General features: G+C 39.2%; 2 protein-coding genes across 3 annotated transcripts in view; one reads left to right on the top strand and one right to left on the bottom strand.

Annotated features, from left to right (window-relative positions):
• Positions 1-16,718, top strand: part of col10a1 (collagen type X alpha 1 chain) — a 100,837-nt gene extending 84,119 nt beyond the window's left edge. Inside the window, exons 1-3 of one of the 2 annotated variants that reach the window (XM_008120575.3) lie at positions 4,281-4,371; positions 4,862-5,036; positions 13,079-16,718. In XM_008120575.3, the coding sequence (XP_008118782.1) occupies positions 4,366-4,371; positions 4,862-5,036; positions 13,079-14,952 (2,055 nt within the window). In that variant the 5' untranslated portion in view covers positions 4,281-4,365 and the 3' untranslated portion in view covers positions 14,953-16,718. Of the gene's footprint in view, positions 1-4,280; positions 4,372-4,861; positions 5,037-13,078 lie in introns of those variants that run through there. The other variant, XM_016997748.2, reaches the window with a different exon arrangement.
• nt5dc1 (5'-nucleotidase domain containing 1) overlaps positions 1-19,483 on the bottom strand; it is a 198,515-nt gene that overhangs the window by 155,685 nt on the left and 23,347 nt on the right. Inside the window, exon 6 of the mRNA XM_003215606.4 lies at positions 18,596-18,677. Coding sequence (XP_003215654.3) covers positions 18,596-18,677 — 82 coding nt within the window. The remainder of the gene's footprint in view (positions 1-18,595; positions 18,678-19,483) is intronic.

Here is a 19,483-nt window from a genome sequence, read left to right on the forward strand (position 1 = left end):
GATGAGATTCAACATAATCCAATGGCTGTAATTCGCTTGCCCTGTTCTAGACGGATGATACCACTACAGGAAAATCTACACTTTGGACTCAATATTTTATCTTTTCTAATCTGTGGTGACTGAATTTTGTTGACTGGTAAAGTGAGTACCATATCTAGGATTAAAAATATATCTTCCTCCAAGTACATAGTCTGATATCACAAAAATATCTTTGCGTTTTCCTCTAATACAGAATTCTGCATATTTATATCAGTCAGATGAAGCTATTTGTTCTTTACTCACTTACTTTGTGCAGAACTGCATTTATTATTGAGGATACCCCTCCACACAAAGACTTATTTATACACCTACTAGTGCTTGCTCCTCAAAGCCCTGCCTAGTTTAATGCTAGTCTTGACAACAGAGACACAGTTATAAATTGAAGGAAGACCTAACAGTAGAGTCACTGCCCTGTTACTAACTCTGGCTCCAATAAGGTACAGATTTATTTTAAAATATTTGATTTTGGTCAGATATTCAAATATGCATGTGCCTTTGGTCAGATAGTCAAACAAGAAAAACAGGTGCATTTTTAGGGCAAGCAAAGACTACAAATAGCAATGAAGGTATACAAAAAAACTCACAATTCATATGCAAGCCTACAATAGACATCAAGATCCATTCCAAGGTAAGGAGTAACTGTTTTGTGTACTTTCTTGTTAGCCAAACTTATGTTTGACCACACAGAGTCAGTTGGGTTTATTTTATTTTTTGCTGTAAGAAATCTTTTGGAAACTACCGATTAAAAAACCATTTCAATCCATCTTCAGGCCAGGTCATGGGACGGAAACTGCTTTGGTCACCTTGCTGGATGATGTACGGCAGTGGTTTTCAAGATGGGGTCCCCAGATGTTTTTGGCCTTCAACTCCCAGGAATCCTAATAAATGGTAAATTGACTGGGATTTCTGGGAGTTGTAGGTCAAAAACATCTGGGGACCCCAAGTTGAGAACCACTGATCTACGGGGAGATCTAGACAGGTGGAGTGAGACCCTGCTAGTCCTCCTAGATCTCTCAGCGGCTTTCGATACCATCAACCATGGAGCGACCATGGCAGGGATGGGACAAGGAAGCACTGTGTTCCAATGGTTCCGGTCTTTCCCTTCGGGCCACATCCAGAAGGTGATGTTGGGGAGTCCTGCACAGCTCCATGGCCTGTGGATTATGGGGTCCCGCAGGGCTCATCTTTATCCCCGATGTTATTTAACAACTACATGAAACTTCTAGGAGAGATCATCAGAGTTTTGGTGTTCGGTACCATCTGTGCACTGATGATGCCCAACTCTATTACTCCTTTCCATCTGATGCCAAGGAAGCTGTCCTGCACCTGAACCATTGCCTGAGGTTAGTAATAGACTGGATGAGAGTAAACAAATTGAAACTCAATCCAGATAAGACAAAGGTATTGCTAGTCTCATGTAAGATTGAAACAGGAATAGGGTTACACCTTGAGTTGGACAGGGTTACACTCCCGCTGAAATCCCAAGTTTGCAGTTTAGGGGTTCCTGGAGAATTCTGACCTAGCCATGGTGGTTAATGCACTGGTTACATCCTGTGTGGACTATTGTAATGCACTCTACGTGGGGCTGCCCTTGAAAAGTGTCTGGAAACTTCAACTGGTTCAAAGAACAGCAGCCAAATTAATCACTGGAGCTGATTCCAGGGAGCTTCACTGGCTTCCAATTTGTTTCCGAGCTCAATTAAAGGTGCTGGTTTTAACCTATAAAGCCCTACACAACTTTGGTTCATGTTATTTGAGACACCGTGTCCAATGATACAGACTGGACACACCTTAAAGGTCCAGTAAGGAGAACCTCATTTTCATCCAATTTAGGGCCAACTTTCATCTAAAATCCATTAGAGAAGGAACATTTTTGGGGGCAGACCCAAAGCTTTGGAACGCACTGCCGGAAGAAGTCAGATGAGCTCCCACCCTGATGTCATTTAGAAAGGGGGTGAAGACCTTCCTGTTTGAAATAGGCTTTGTTTGAATCCTAGCACTTTATGGTTGTATGGGAAATTTTAAATGATTTTAACTTTATTGTTTATAGCATGGATTATGCTGTGGAGCATGCTCAGAAATTTATTATTTGTTTGTAGTTGATGGTTTTACGTTACAATGTTTTTCAGTTGATGTAAGCTGCCTTGGGTCCGCCTGGAGAAAAGCAGCATAGAAATTTCCTAAATAAAATAAACAAATAAATAAATAAATAGATAAAACCCAAAATATCCAGAATGACAATACCAGTCCATTGTCTATTTGATGTAGTGCCAAACCCTTCAGCTTCTGCAAAGTAGATGACAATAACTAGGCTATACAACCGTAGACTAATTTTGTTTCCTGAGGCAAAGAACAAAATTGTATTTTTCCCACTTCATTTACATAAAGTGAAGTGGAGTAGCAAATGAATCTTCCTTCAGCACTGATGATGAAGTAACATAAAGTATCTGAATACACCAAATTACTGGGAAGCACATTACAGGCTGTAATACACTTTGTTGTCCTTGCTATGATCAAGCTACAGATGTTATGCTATGGCTCAGTTACACCAAGACCAACTAACGTATTAATGATCGTCATTAATAGTTAATTAGTGATCGCTAATGATAGACAGTGATTGTTGGAACAAAACTTGACCCTTTGAAACACATAACAGGCATCTACCAGATATATTTGCACATGAGATTATTGTGTGAATAGACCTCAATGTAAGAAGCCTCAATTATTGAGATCAGTGACATAATGGGGATCTTTTGTTGAGATCCCAATGGGAGTCTATAGAAATATCATACCTCATGCATGGATGCTAGTTGCCCTAAGAAACAGTGCAAGTTGAGAATATCATGTGCCTCTTACAATATACATATTAGACTGCCTTCAATAGAACTAATATATTTGCATCTCTGGTGTTATAGACCAGAACAACCTGAACACTTTAAGGGGAACTAAGGCCCCTTCCACATTGCACTATATCCCAAGATCTGATTCCAGATTATCTGCTTTAAACTGGATTATATGAGTCTACACTGCCAGATAACATGGGATAAGCAGATAATCTGGGATCAGATCCTGGGATATAGGGCAGTGTGGAAGGAGCCTAAACCTTTGTTACAGAAGGTGTCAAGCTGCTCATAATTAGTCAACAAATGTATATATACATAACCATCCACAGCAACTTGATTTGAAAGATAGAATGCTATAATTCATTCAAGCCCAGAAATTAGGAGTGTATCTACACCATAAAATTTATGCCATTAGATACCACTTCAATTGCCATGGCTCAATTCAATCAAATTCTAGTGGGATGATGATGATGATGATGACGATAAATGCATCTTTGTCAAATAGGCATGTTAACGTACATGTCAAACACTACATGTACAATAACAAATTTAAGCCATCAAATAAATGTAACTCTTTTAAAAAGGAGGTAATATTTCCAACTACTGTAAATCCATGATGCAACAGAGTTCAGTTATTGTTGAGAAATTTTGACTTAATATTGCTAGGTACATTTGCAAATATCATTAATTCTCTCATACAACCATGATGAAGAAGGTTCCATTAAAAACACACTGCCTACCTAGGCAATGGCTAATGAACATATTTCCTGGAAATAATGGAATTGAATCTGAATGCTGCTTGATAGGGAGACCTGCTCATTACTGTCCATCAAGTGACTTGGGAGATTCTGCATTTGTACTAACACTATGATAAATTTTCACAGTTTTAGTTAACAATGCAAAAATCTCTAATTTAATAAAATATATTGAAAGAAGAAACATCAGAAAGAGAAACAACACAAATCACAACATATTTTTGGAATCAGAGAAAGCTATCACAAAAATGGGAAGCACTTCCTTAATTAGTGCAGCAAAACCTATACATGTGAAGAATATGCATTCTGCACTTATTGTATAGGTAAAGGCTTATCAGCCATTACTTAAACCAGTTGCCTATAAAATAATGAAGTAAAGTATACATGTTACATTTGTCTATTTTCAAGACATTTCTCATGACAAATTAACCAGTCTTAGTTCCAGTATAATGAAAGTATATACCTGAATTAAGAAGGACACCTAAAATAACAAAAGTCCCACCTAACACAAAATGTCTTGCCAAGAAAACTTTTCACCACAATTAGCATTTTCTTGGTTTGGAGGCGGTGCTACAGCCCAGGGCAACCTCATGTCAGAAGGAACAAACAGTATAAATATCTCAGGATGATTCTTGGGAGAGCAGCTTCTTCTGCTCTGCACACCTGTGGCAGAAGGCACTTGAGCCAAGACTGAAGTCAGCTCTACTAGACACCTGTAACCCTACAATATGCCGGTATGCTACAATTACATCTGGTTTGGCTTCCAAATACATTTAAATGGGACAGTAGTTTTCAGGTGCATTCAAGGCATTTGAGAGTAGTCTGGTTACAGTAACTGTAAAAGGCTGGTTGCTAATGCATAGGTTTCTAAAGGCTACTGCTTTTGAAATCTTTGGACTAAGATTCTTCTTTTGGACATTTTATCATGTACAAAATATTGAGGCACTTAGCTAGGGCTGCAATCTCCCCCTTTTATTTCTAACTGCCACACGCAGAAGAGTTCATATCATAAAATGTGACCACACTTCTGATATCTGCAATGGCTTCAGTCTGCAGTTTTCTAAAAAGCTGAGCATTTAAAACGTATGCTTTACTGCAGTTATTAAAGTGGAAAAGTACTGAAGCAGAAGACTATGGATAATACTGCTATTTTCTGAGGTAGGGAAAAACATCCAAACTCAACACTATAGTGCACAAACAAATATTTTTTCCCCTTCAATACAGTGGGGATTTCTGAATATGAAGTCACAAATATCCTTCGTGTTGATGCTGCTTTATATGAACATTGTTCGGGGCGGTGAAGGCTTTTATCCTGAACGATATCAGGAACGATATCAGAAACAACCCAGCGTGCCAATGAAAGGGCCAGCATTCCTACCTTTCAACATGAAAAGCCATGGTAAGTAATATTTCTGTTTTAAAGTTATGGACAGCCTATAGTTCTGTTGGAATTTTTCATTACTGTACCATGTTAAGACAGGTTACCTAGTATCATCTAACTGTTGTTTGGAGATACAAAATTTAGGTTTTGTGCATTAGTAGAACACAGACTTTTCAGAAGATAGTTGTTTTTTTTTCAAAATATAGTTTTCAAGATGATGTAGTAATTTCCTAAAGAACACTAATAGTATGGAAACTGTGAAGCTGGTTTTTAACACAACTAAGAGCTGCTCTAGAGCTCCTGGTGGCGAGCGGGTTAAACTGCTGAGCTGCTGAACTTGCTGACCGAAAAGTCAGTGGTTGGAATCCGGGAAGCAGGGTGAGCTCCCGTTGTTAGACCCAGCTTCTGCCAACCTAGCAGTACAAAAACATGCAAATGTGAGTAGATCAATAGGTATGGCTCTGGAGGGAAAGTAACAGGGCTCCCTGCAGTCATGCTGGCCACATGGCCTTGGAGGCATCTACAGACAATGCCAGCTCTTTGGCTTAGAAATGGAGATGAGCACCAACCCCCAGAATCGGACACGACTAGACTTAATGTCAGGGGAAAACCTTTACCTTTACCTAAAAGCTGCTCTATACTCTAGAAGACACGCATAATAGAGTCATACTGGGATTGTATCAAGAAAATATATGAGGGATAAATGCCAAAAAATTTTGTTGTGTGCCTTTAAGTTGTTTCTGACTTAAATCACACTAAAGTAAAACTATAATAAGATTTCATTGGCAAGATTTGTTCAGAGGGGGGTTGCCTTTGACTTCTTATGAGGCTGGAAGACTGTGACATGCCAAAGGTCGCCCAGTACATTTCTATGGCTGAGCTGGAATTTGAACCCCGTTTTTCAGAGGTATAACCCAAAGCTCAGACCACTTCACTGTATTGGCTCCTATGCTGCTAGAATACTCTGTTTAAGAAAGTTCCTGCCCAGGACAGAGAAAATTAATGTCAGGGAGAATTTCCTAGTTATGATAGCATTTTACATGAAATGACATTTCTTTTGAAAACATTTAAGCAAAACACATCTCACCTACATATATCCAAAAGAAATGACCACTGCCCGATTCCTCTTCACAGGAGAGTAGTTTTACACTCAGAAGTGACCAACAGGTGCCCAGCAGCAATTGCTGCATACCAGGCAACCACAACACACAGCCACACATTAGAGCAGCCCTACACAACCTACGGCCCTCCAGGTGTTTGGGACTTCAGCTCTCAGAAGTCCTAGCCAGCTTGTTCCATGGTCAGGAATTCTGGGAACTGAAGTCCAAAACACCTGGAGTGCCTATAGGTTGTGCAGGCCTGCTCTAGAGAATCCCAGCCGAGATTTTAATGCCGAGCTACTTTAGTTTCGCATTGTTACAAATTAACTGAACTTGACAACAGTGATGTAACCTTTCAAGGATGCAAGGCAGGATCTAATACAAATAGGTTTCTGTTAAGCATTAAAGCTTAACAGAAGTTCAAGAAATGCATAATGTTGTTCATATTTTGGGGGAAAACAGTATTGGGGGAGTATTTTTATTTTTAAAAAATGTCAAGACAATCTTGATGTTAAAGAAGAATTGAAAGAGGACCAGAACGTCTTTATTACTTCTAAAAGGAAGTACAGTATCTTTAGCATAAAGAATACACAGGACAGACTGAAGCACATTTCACAGCTTTAGAGGAAGATTCCGTACAAAAATAAAAAGGAGATAATTTTTTAAAGATCTAGGCTCATAGATATTTAAGATCTAATGTTAGAAGAAATATACATTATAGCACATTAAATTAAAAAAACCCGTTGATATGTTAGACTTAGAGCAAAAATGTAAAATGTTTTGATTTCAAATCCCTATGCAAACATAATGCTGAAATTTCTAAATTGCCTTTCAATAACAGATATCTTCAATGAGTGTAAGGTGTAAAATTTGAATGATTCCTCTTGGTGGAAGAGTTCTGATTTGCAGCTTTAACAGCTGTACTCTATTGCGCTATAACAAACAAACAAAACAGTCTAGAAGGATTTGATGGTGCTAAAATTCACACAGACCTAGAATGAAGTAGTCTAAAAAGTGCAATTATGCGAGGTGTGGCACAGAATGTCTACAAAATTATTTTCACAAATCTCTTTAAATTACCAGTAGATCTCAGACATTTATGTAGTTTATTATGACAGTTACACTGCAATATATAACAGCAGCTGGTGTCTTTAATGTAAACTTGATAATATGTATAGTCTTGGTTTTAGTCTGAAGTTTAAAATAGTTATCCAAGGAGTTTAACCCTCCCCTTAGAATAGGTGCACTGCGTTGGAAAGCTCTGTATGGATTCACCTTGATATGGAAACTAGCATTTGCTCCTGGGTAATACACATACACTAGTGAAGGACAGGTGTGTGTACTTTTAGAAGTGCTGTAAGGAATCACAGAGGATTCAATATGATATAGTGAAAGTCAAGAGTAAAAATAGAATTAAAAATCACATTATAGGAACCTAGCATACAGACAAATATTGGTAAATGAATTAAACTATATACATGCAGTTTCCAAGTTACAAACATCTGACTTGCAAATGAGTCATAGTTAAGAACGGGGCTGAGACAACAGAAAATGTGAAAAAACTACCCCAAGGAAGGAAAATTCATTCCTGGAAGTGTCTCCACTGAAGTTTTATCACCAATCTTTGTTTCAACAACAAGCCAATTTTTTTTATAAAAAAAACCCAAATTCTCACAAGGACAGAAAGTGAGGTGAAATCATCTGAACAAAGGACATAGACAGAAAAACAAACACCACAGGGGTGTTAACCCTTCCCTATGCTATCCATAGCTAAAAGATACATATTATTGGCTGGAGTTACACTTAAAAATACACTGGTTCTGACTTATATACAAATTAAATTTAAGAATAAATCTCTTTTTGTAACTTGGGCACTGCCTGTAAATATAAAGAAAAAGATTTTCCTCCTGACTGTCAAGCTGTGATTCCAGACTCATATCTAGCTAGTTGATATGTTATCCTATCTGTGTTTTAGAATGAACTGATATCTTGAGGAAATTCTATATGAATTTTATTGTCTGAGGGGCAAAGCATGCTTGGGGCCATAATCCCTAGGCCAGAAACACAGACATGAAACTCAAATAACTTTGTTCTCTGGACCTACTAGGACACTACTATTCCACACTATCAGTGTGCCATTGAAAACACAGAATCACAGGGAAAACATCTATGCAGAGTGGCAAAGAAAAGGGCAAAGATCTGCTCCTCAATTACACCAGATAGCAGAACTGGATGTAATGGGCTCAGGCTATTAGACTATAGGTTTCACCTGAATATTTAAAAAAGTCTTCTGGAGCTCTTGATTTCTTTCAGCAGGCAGGGGCCTGGATTAGATTACCTATAAAGCTAACTACAGCTCTATGTTTCCATGGCACAGACAGAAGACTTAATACTGCTGTTGCTCCCAACCTGCTGAAGCAATACAAGAGTCTAGCTGAAATGCTTAGTGCCCCTTACCTAGTAACATATCCCATCAAAATGAGTGACACCCACTAAGATTTACTTAAATTTATTTCTCTTTTTTAAAAATGACACATGTTGCCTAATTCAATTCATGTTTAAAGGACGTGCTTATATAAAATTGACATTTTATTATTTGAAGACCATAAGTGGCATGCAGCACTGTAACTGATATTCAGGAATTGTTCCCTAGGTTCCTGAGGCAATAATCCTGATCTGATCATTCCTAGCTGTACAACTAAGAAAACCAAAAAAATTAGTTTTGGTCATTTCAGATTTCTCTTCTTTAGACATGATAAAACAAGTCTGCTTTTGCTCCTCTCATCCCTTTATTCAAGATAAATAGTTAAAGGTTTTTCCCTGACATTAAGTCCAGTCATGTCTGACTCTGGGGGTTGGTGCTCATCTTCATTTCTAAGCCAAAGAGCCAGCATTGTCCACAGACACCTCCAAGGTCATGTGGCCGGCATGACTGCATGGAGTGCCATTATCTTCCCACTGGAGCGGTACCTATTGATCTACTCACATTTGCATGTTTTCGAGCTGCTAGGTTGGCAGAAGCTGGGGATATCAGCAGGCGCTCACTCCACTCCCCAGATTCGAACCTGTGACTTTTCGTTTCGCAAGTTCAGCAGCTCAGTGCTTCAACATGATGCTAAAACAGGGGGCTCCATAATTAGTTAAATCATACCTAAATCTGGCAAGCATCACTGATGTTATTGAACATAGCTAGGACATAGGGCTTTCCGGAAGTCGTTAGGTTGCAACTCTCACCATCCTTAACCACTAGTTATGCTGGATAGGGATATGAATGCTACAGTCTACAAAATACTACAAAACCTGGAGAGGCACATCTTCCCCACCTCTAAAGTAGTGAGAGTTGAGCCTAGTTGAATTACATGCTGCCAGGTTGGTCTTTCGGCCTTTTCACAAGCAACGAGTGACACTCATCCCACACATGCAAAAGGCAATAGCCTCTGACTGTTGAGAATGCTGAAAGTGCTCTATGAACAAAAACACCCAAGCAAAAATTTGAGATGTTCACCAGAATCACTCTGAAAAAGAAGCTGAGGTTGCTGGACCACAGGCATTTTTTGCTCATTATCTTTATTCAGCAAAATCCCTTGTGCCCCACTTCTCAACTGCTGGAGGAAATAAGTTCAACAAGATAATGAGAGCTAGCCCTGACTTCTTCGCTCTCAGCCTGGCCACAAGGCAAATGCCTCTGAGCTTTCTGAAAGTGTCAGTTGTCCAGAGACAGGTCGCCTGCAGATTTTTTTTGAGTTGCTTTTCCATTACATTGAGCATGTTGTGCAGTCTGACTTTTTGTGCAGACTATTTTTAAAACCATATGTATACTCTAGCAAACAAAGCTCATATTTCATTTTTAAGATACTGATTGAAATAATCTCTGGGAGAAGAGCACTTCAGAGACTTGGGAGCAGGCCTAGGCAATCCAAATTTCCTGATGTGTTCAGGTTCTGTTATTGACTGGTCTGGCCATGAAGAGCTCCCTACTAAAGGCAAGCAGCAAGGATCAGCTACATATTTTACCCTAATGGCACATCCTATGTACACTTTGCTGAAGAGAGAACTGTTTACAGGATTCCTTTCTCTCTACTCACCAAAGCAAAACAAAAAAGTAGCTGTCTCTGCTCTAGTTGGACAACTCCATCTCCTCAGCCTAACTTAGGAAAGGGAATACGGCTAGGAATACAGACAAGTGACATTTTGGCTTGGGAATTCTGGAAGTTGTAGTATAAAAAGGCTACTTTGCCAAGCATCTTAAGTACTTCCCAATCTTTTCTCTTTCAAGAATGACCAAGTCTGTGTTTATGGCAATCTTTAAAATCAGCAAAGTTTGCATATGTAAAAAAATATGTATTTATCCCCTGCTCAGAATGACTACACTGACTTAATACCATAGGAATGGTCAAGGGATGCACTGTTTGTTTTTGCAAGGCTCCATGAAAATTAAGATAAGTAAATATCCCCTTCTGGCATGAAGATTTAAATATAGTAATCTTAACCAAGTTTACTCAAAAATAAACTGGGCTCGCGAAACTCTCTTATAGTGCTGAGTCAACAGGATGTTGGGAGGGGAGAGGCTGACTACCCACAAAAGGCACGACAACAAGCCTCCTGACTGCTGCTTCTCCTCCTCCCTCCCTTCCCTTTAGTGGAGCCATTTCATGTGGTGCCCGGAAACGGGGGTGCCTTGATGCCTACATTTTTAGACCTGTTCCTGGGGTTATTTGGGGTGCTGATTCAGAAAACTACATTGGATAGTTCTAGATTATTAAATATGGTTGTCTGTGCGCTAGCAGATGGTGACTACTGCATGGCATATGTTCTGTTTCAGAAACTAGAGCTGGTGTGGTCTATCCAGTGCAATTTTCTGAATCAGCACCCCCAGATAACTAAACCAAATCTAAAGTTGACCAAAACTGATTCGTAACCCTTTTTGGTACTAATGTTGGAAAGTGGTCCCTGGTCAAAAAAACTTTGGGAACCACTGCTGTAGAGGAACTAAGTATATAAAAACAAGGCGAATTCAGACACAAGAGCACAACAGAGCAACTAGGTCTCAAAATGTATCATGAAGAGACCTACTACATTAATGGCACACAATAATTTCAGTTGTTCTTCCTGAAGCCTTGATGATGAAAACATTCAGAAGCGTTTGGTATGTATGACCCTGGCTCTGCTACTTTGTGATGCATGCATGAAATTGTGAGGCTGTGCTCTTTTATACAAATTATTTTCCACTTCTATTATGGGTAGATTTTATAGGTAAAAATAATGTATATGTTCAAATATTCATTTAAGACTTTAAGACTTTCTGTACATGTATGTGCCTTCAAATTGTCTGTTGACTTAAAGAAACCCCATGAATTTCATAGAGTTTGCACAGGAAAGGAATAGTCAGATGCAGTTTTACCAATTCCTTCCTTTGAAATCTAGCCTACTACAGCATTGGGTACTCACTGGTGGTCTCCCATCCAAGTTATAACTAGGACTGATCTTGCTTAACTTCCAAGGTCAGTCAGGATCTGCTGCCTTTGGAATATGTTACTCCCAGGAAAAAAGGAAAAGAGATATCTGAGCAATTCAATCTTTTACTAATGCGTCCCTATTTTCCATGACTGGCATATGGTTGACTGACTCCATCTGCTGGTTTATAAAACATATTGCATCTATTTATTCGTAGGTGGTTAAACATAAAATGTTGCAACCACAGCTCCCAAAATTGACTGAACTCAAATTCTTTGTTTTGTTTGTTTTCCTAATCACAAAAATTGTTGTATTAGGTATTCAATTCATATATAGGGGTAAAATTCAATTTAAAATAATCATGTTCATTTTGAAATGGCAAAACTTAGCAGGGCTTACTTCCAGGTTTGGCTTCTGTCTGAAGAAGACATTTACAGCAGTAAGCTCTACTGACCACTGACTTAGCTCTAAATAAACATCCATATTACATGACTAGTATGAGATCAAGGGGTCTGTGGTATGTGCTTTCTTCCTTGGTGCTAATGAAATGCATAAGGCAACACAACAGAGTCTATTCCCTTTCTTATAAATTAGTCCTCCAGTTTCCACAAAAGAGACCCAAGAAATGTGTGGCTGATATAATTGTATAGACTGCACTCTATCAACAGAAGATGCAAAATTAACTGTTCAGTCAGTCCTCCACATATTCTGGGGGTAGGGGCCTAAGATCCCTGCAAAAGTAAAAAAAAAAACATATATAAAAAACCTATTATTTATTTACCTGAGATAACTCTCTAGAAATGTCTACATCCTCCAGCATGGCTCTATGGGAAACTTCCATCAGAAGATGAAGACAGAATCACACTGGAGAACCCAGAGATTTTTAGAGATATTTTCTCTAGGAATCTCTAGGAATCTCCAGCTGAAGTTGACCATAGAGTCATGCTGATGATTCTGAGATTCTTAGAACATTTTAATCAAATCCTCAAATAATCAGATTCACATTAGTCAGATCCAAAAATGTGGAGAGCCAACGGTAATCTGTTTGCCTTTCTTATGATGTAATTTGGACAAGCTCCAATGATAATGCATGTTCCACACATTACAGACAAAGGTTCCAAAAGATGAATAAAACTCACAAACAGGTGACAACCCTAAGGTTATCAAGGACTGCCAAAACAAACATTTCTAATTAAGCCTACATGATTTAGTCTTCTCACCATCTACTCGACTTATTTTGCTTTTGTTTTTCAAGGTCAGAATATCAGAGCCATACATGCATTTGTAAACAAGTTGTTTCTGTGGTAGGGCTAGGGTGACACAGTATTCACTAATTCCAGACAGAATTCCAATACAATGCAAGCCATCTCCCGTTGTTTTAAAAGAAACTATTCTAACTGAATTGTATGACGTGGCTCACTGCTTTCAAAAACATAGTTACAAAATTATTAAATGCTTTCTATTGTCAACTGCTACACCATACTAATTGCTTTGATTTTGATTTAGTTGTACAGACCCGAGGTGAGCAAGGGCCACCTGGACCAGCTGGCCCCCCCGGGACTCCTGGCCCAAGAGGACTCCCAGGCCCTTCAGGATCTCCAGGAAAACCAGGATATGGAAGTCAAGGGGCTCCAGGGCCACAGGGGCCTCCAGGACCACCAGGACTTTCAGCTGTTGGAAAGCCAGGTGTGCCAGGCTTACAAGGAAGACCAGGGGACAGAGGATCGTCTGGTGAAAAGGGAGACATGGGACCTGCTGGTCTTCCCGGCCCAAGAGGTCCCCCAGGGGCCCCTGGAATTCCTGGCCCCGCTGGGATTTCTGTTGCTGGCAAACAAGGATTGACAGGGCCACAGGGTCAAAGGGGTGCTCCTGGAGAAAAAGGTGAGCCAGGCATCCCTGGTTTAAATGGACAGAAGGGAGAAACAGGGTATGGGGCTCCAGGTCGCCCAGGGGAGAAAGGTTCACCAGGGCCACAGGGACCTGCAGGGTCACCAGGACTTGCAGGGATAGGGAAGCCGGGAGAAAGGGGATTTCCAGGGCAGCCAGGTATTAAAGGAGATCGGGGGTTTCCAGGTACCACAGGACCAGCTGGCATCCCAGGTCCCCAAGGCCCTCCAGGGGAACGTGGAGAACCAGGAATAGGGAAGCCTGGACCCAGTGGATCACCGGGTTTACCAGGAAGTCCTGGGGCAAAAGGGCTCCCAGGGCCTGTAGGCTTGACTGGACCTTCTGGTCTACCAGGATTTGGAAAACCAGGGTTGCCTGGCATGAAGGGAAGCAGAGGACCCGAAGGTCTTCCTGGCATCCCAGGAGCCAAGGGAGAACAAGGTCCTATGGGAGCCCCTGGGGAGGCAGGGCCATCTGGGCCCCCAGGGAATACAGGCCCTCAAGGGCTGCGAGGTGCACCTGGTGAAAATGGCATACCTGGCCTAAAGGGTGAAAGAGGTCCTGCAGGGGCAGCAGGATTCCCAGGCATTAAAGGAGAGCGTGGTCTACCAGGAGTAGATGGGAAACCAGGATTTTCAGGGGAGCCAGGAACTCCTGGTCCCAAAGGGCAGCCAGGTTTTCCAGGCCCCAAAGGGGATACTGGCCATGCTGGGCCACCTGGCCTTCCTGGACCAATGGGTGCATCAGGACCTAAGGGAGCAGATGGAATTGATGGTGAACCTGGGCCCAGAGGGTCACCTGGAATACCAGGTACAAAAGGACCAGTGGGTCCTCCAGGTATTCCAGGAATCCCTGGCAGCAAAGGAGACACAGGTGCACCAGGATTACCAGGTCCAGCTGGCATTGCTTCAAAGGGTATAGAAGGGCCTATGGGACCTATTGGGCTTCCAGGTGCCAAGGGTCACCCTGGACAGCCTGGACTACCAGGTCCTCCAGGTCCACCTGGTCCCCCAGGTCCTGGAATCCCACAAGGTCAGGCCATAGCAGGTGTCCCAGTTATAAAAGCTGGTGGTGCAATCCAAGGCCTAACTGGCATGCCAGTCTCAGCTTTCACTGTCATTCTTTCAAAAGCTTACCCTCCATCAGCTGCTCCCATTAAATTTGATAAGATTCTGTACAACAGACAACAGCACTATGACCCCAGGTCAGGAATTTTCACCTGCAGGATACCTGGACTTTACTACTTTGCTTACCATGTTCATGTGAAAGGGACACATGTCTGGGTTGGCCTATACAAAAATGGTTCACCCATCATGTACACATTTGATGAGTACAAGAAAGGATACCTTGATCAAGCTTCTGGTAGTGCTGTTGTTGATCTTATGGAAAATGATCAAGTCTGGCTGCAACTCCCCAACAATGAATCAAATGGCCTCTTTTCTTCAGAGTATGTCCATTCCTCTTTCTCAGGTTTCTTATTTGCACAAATATAACACCCCATCAAGACCAAAGTTTTATACTGCTAGATATCTACTAGCAACTAAACACAACACATAATCACATTTCTAAGGCAAATGTTGCAAGGTGCATATCTTAGGTGCTATTTTAAAAGCTATTTTAAAGGGTAATATTCACACAGTATAATTAAATGTTATTGTTATATTTTATTCAAATATGGAAGTGTTTATTATAATTGCCAAGATCAGGTCTTAACAGTATAATTATTGTATCCTCAATTAGCCTCCTCATTCACTGACTTATGCAGAAAGGAAGCAATACTATACATTTAATGCTGCCATCCTATTCTTGAATAATGTGATTAATAATACCGGCATGTACTGCAAATTAAACAGCCTTAGGATTGCAGTTGAACACAGCTTTTGGGTATTAATATTTGTTTGGTTTTGGATATTACTTCTTTAGTAAAAAGAGATTGAAATTCATGGCGGCCACACACAATAACTTCTTTTTCTTTTGAAATCAAGGGGCTAATTTATCAAGAACCATATTAGTACAATGGCAAGTTAACAAATAATGACTTTCAAATTATAACTGTGATGATAACTTACTAATCAGATATGAAATTAGTATTATTATTCAATATGAATGATAATATTTTTCACATCAGGAAATCTGTAAAAATGAATTGAGATGTAAATAATAAAATTAATGCAAAGTTACACACTAACTGAAATATTCAAAGTAAATTAGCTCCAGTACTGAAAATATACATATTCAGGTACTTACGAAAAGCCTTTTCTTTTACAACTATATCCCTGTGATATAATCTAATACCTTGAATATTAGTAAATATTATAACATCAGGGATATTTTAAAAACATGACCCAGAAAAGATAAGGGAAACTGTATTTGAATAGGAAATTTTGTATAACAAACTGGCATTAAATTCCAAAGCTTTTGCACTGCATTTACTGTCTCTATAACATCAGCTTAACAGCCGATCCTTGAGACTACACTGGCATGGCAGTCTGTAAATTCTAGCCAAGGCACTTCCTTGCAAACACAGCATACTCTAAAAACCAGGTCATCATCCACTTAACATAGCAGCACTTTGGCCCTAGCCCAGCAGGTCTAATCATGCACAATTATCTAATGCAAGAGCTAATGGCGCTAGAGGGGATTTACAGTTGTATCTGCAGCACAAAATGCATCCAGTCAGTTCAACAAAGACACAGATGAGCTCTACAATTTGGATTATGCATTCAGTTCTGCAGCTGTAGCCACATCAGCTGCACGTACAGAAGGTTATCCTCACTGGCACACCTCTCTTGCTGGCTTGGACTGGGTGGCCACATTCACTATATTTACATTTGATACTAAATTGAAATTATACTCAGTCCCGAATAGGCAGTTTTGACCCACTGATCTTTTAACTCAGCCTCACAAAATATATTACTCTATTACCCACTACAGAAAGTTGGTTTTTTTACATAGGACATTCCAAAAATGATATGCATCAGCTACATAAATAGAAAAATACTGTTGAATTTTGTTAGTTTTACACTATGGTGCTTGTACAGTTACTTATTGTACTAATGTAAGACCAGTTATTTAAAAATGTTAATATTTAATTGCACACAAAGTTGTTAACTGCATATCTTTTTTCTGAAACAAAATATATGTAATTTCTTATATTCATTTGAAATAAGTATTTTACTCGTTGCTCTAAAATGTCCAGTTGTGTCTTCTAAGCCTGATTTAAAACACATATTGAATAATAATAAAAAGGTGAACTACATGTTCAGGGTTTGATCTGTTTTTATTTAACGGTTTTCAGTTATTTCTTAGAAGCATATCTATACAATGTTATTGCTATTTTTCCTGATGATTAAGTCAATGAAGGCTTGTTGATGGTATATGTAAAGATAATTTATTTCTGAATTTAATACTTTAATTTAAAGCCAAAATACAGCTTTCTCACAAGCAACAAAAGTACTACAGTATTTGGAAAATCTTAATATCTGAGGTACTATTTCCCCAACTCTCTGTGTGCGATGTTTTCATGCTTAGTGTTTCAACATAAACAACTACAAATAAGGAGATGTCCTTTTTGTGGGGATACAGCCACCCTGAATCCCTTTGGAGAGAGAGGGCGGGTTAAAAATAAAGGTGATGATGATGATATTATTATTACATATCTTTGAAAAAGTCTGCATATGTTTTTTTCTGAACAGAAAAGCACCTCAGTATCTTATAAGACTGTGCAAAGATTCAGCAGAGTTACTGAATAAATGAATAAATGTGAAGTTACCTAGTTGAGACTAAAACTGGATTTAGGCTTGCATATCATTTCATTAAATACTCTGAGTTTCCTTGGAAATTTCTGAAAAAATGGGCAAGCTGTGAGTAATACAATTAAATACCATTAGAATACTTTTGAGGCAATTGCTACAAGGCCCAGTATCAAATCTCCTATCAATGGATTTGAAATACCATACATGATTTCACTTACGGAGACTCCCCCCAAATATCCCAGCTCCTGGTCTACTCCTGGCCCGAGTAATCTCTTGTCAATGGATTTGATATCCACAGTTTCAATGACTTACATTCAAATAAGTATTCCTCCCCATGTTTATGAGCTTTTCTAGTTCCACCAGTGGATTTCTGTTATCCCCTGCTTCCGTCCAAGTATAGTCAAAATATAGGATTCAATATTATCTATGGCAAGGCTTCTTAAACCTTCCCATCCAGACAACTTTTGGCCCGGTAATTTTTAGCTTGATCCCAGGTATATAGTATTAAAAAATGTATAAAAATCAAACATTTACTGATAACATATTCATTTTGCAATGCTTGCTAGACAGGCCGATTTCCTTTTTTATGAAGTACAGCTGAAGCATTTTCTACTAAGACCACTATAAATACTACAGAACAGATTCATGTAAATGTCAAAAATAGCCATTAGGTGAAGCTCAGAAATCTTTTACTGTTGCCAAATCTTTTGTGACGCCAACATTGAGCTAGCATTTGGGGTCAGGACTGAGTTTAATAATAATAATAATAATAATAATAATAATAATAATAATAATAATAATAATAATTTTATTTTTATACCCCGCCCCATCTCCCCGAAGGGACTCGGGGCGGCTTACATGGGGCCAAGCCCAATCAACAATAAAAACAAAACAATAAAACTGATCAAACAACATTAAAAGCAAGTCATAAAAATCATATACAAAATATAATGATAAAATCTTGGATTGGATCCAGAGGAACTGGGCCAAAAGTGCTAGTTGTCGATATCATCAGGGAGGGAGGGGTGATCTATAACTTCAGGTATCCATGGCTGTCTTAGAACATATTCTCTATCGTACTCTATATGAAGTTACCTATTCTACAAGTCACACTCCTCTGGCAAATTTTCATTGTGCCATGACATGTCTACCTTGTGACATAAAGTGCTGACATCACAAATTTAGTATCCCTACCTGAAAGAGATCAGTGCCAGGTAGCATTACAAATATGAAAAAAGTATTCTATTTATAGTTGTGAACTGTAATTCAATGTACATGTTGACATCCAGAAGTTATGTTCCTGACTGCCATTAAGTGTTAACTATGTCGTGCTAGATGCATAAAATAGACTTTAAAAGAAAGTGGTAAAGGGTTCACTCACCTTTAAATGCAGAAGTTTTATAATTATGCTGTATGGCAGCAATAATATCCTTCCAAAACTCATACTTTCGCCTAGGACTGTGCTATAAGGATAAAAAGACATCCTATGAGTATCCTCAAAATAAGGAGTTCCAAATGTTAGAATAAACAGCACAGGAAAAAGAGCATCTGCAACCTAATGTGTAATTGGGAAGTACTCTCATCCAGCAATCCAGTCATGCCCTTTTCCATGACACTCCATTCTGTTATTGCTATCACTCCATTTTCTACATACTGCCCGCAGGTCAGGATTCAACATCAACAAAATATATTCAACCATCATCGAGATGTTAGAGTGTTTTCATTCCCCCCCCCCCCCTAAAGATAGTGTTCTCATGGTACTGGTTTAAATGCATTAAGAGAAGGAGCTTATGATGTTATTATAGGATAAACATGTGACGTTCCACTTCAGAGTACTTGTGTGGCATACCACTATTTAAAGTTACAACTTTTTACAAAAACTCTTCAAGAATAAAATTTGCAAAGCAAGAGAAGATTTTAACTTGACATTCGATTTGCTAGCCTGGCTTTGTACTTGCTGAAAGTTTCCTCTGTAGAAAACCTTCAACTATGTACTGTCACCACATGATATCTAAAATAATTTTGTTTATGTTAGCTTTTCAGGATTCTACCTTGTCATTCTGCTGTCTATAAAGACCAGGTCTGAGAATACAAGAGTAGTGGGGATTCATACAGGAGTAAAGATTCAGTTCAGAGATCAAATGACAAAACAACACCTTGTTTCTCTATTTTTCAACAACCTAACATGAGGCAAAATGTAATAACTGATCCTGAGATACTGAAAGATAAGGATAATTTTTCACTGCATCACTGACTATACTTCTGTGAT

The sequence above is a fragment of the Anolis carolinensis genome, chromosome 1 (genome assembly GCF_035594765.1).
Source record: "Anolis carolinensis isolate JA03-04 chromosome 1, rAnoCar3.1.pri, whole genome shotgun sequence".
Lineage (NCBI taxonomy): Eukaryota > Metazoa > Chordata > Lepidosauria > Squamata > Dactyloidae > Anolis > Anolis carolinensis.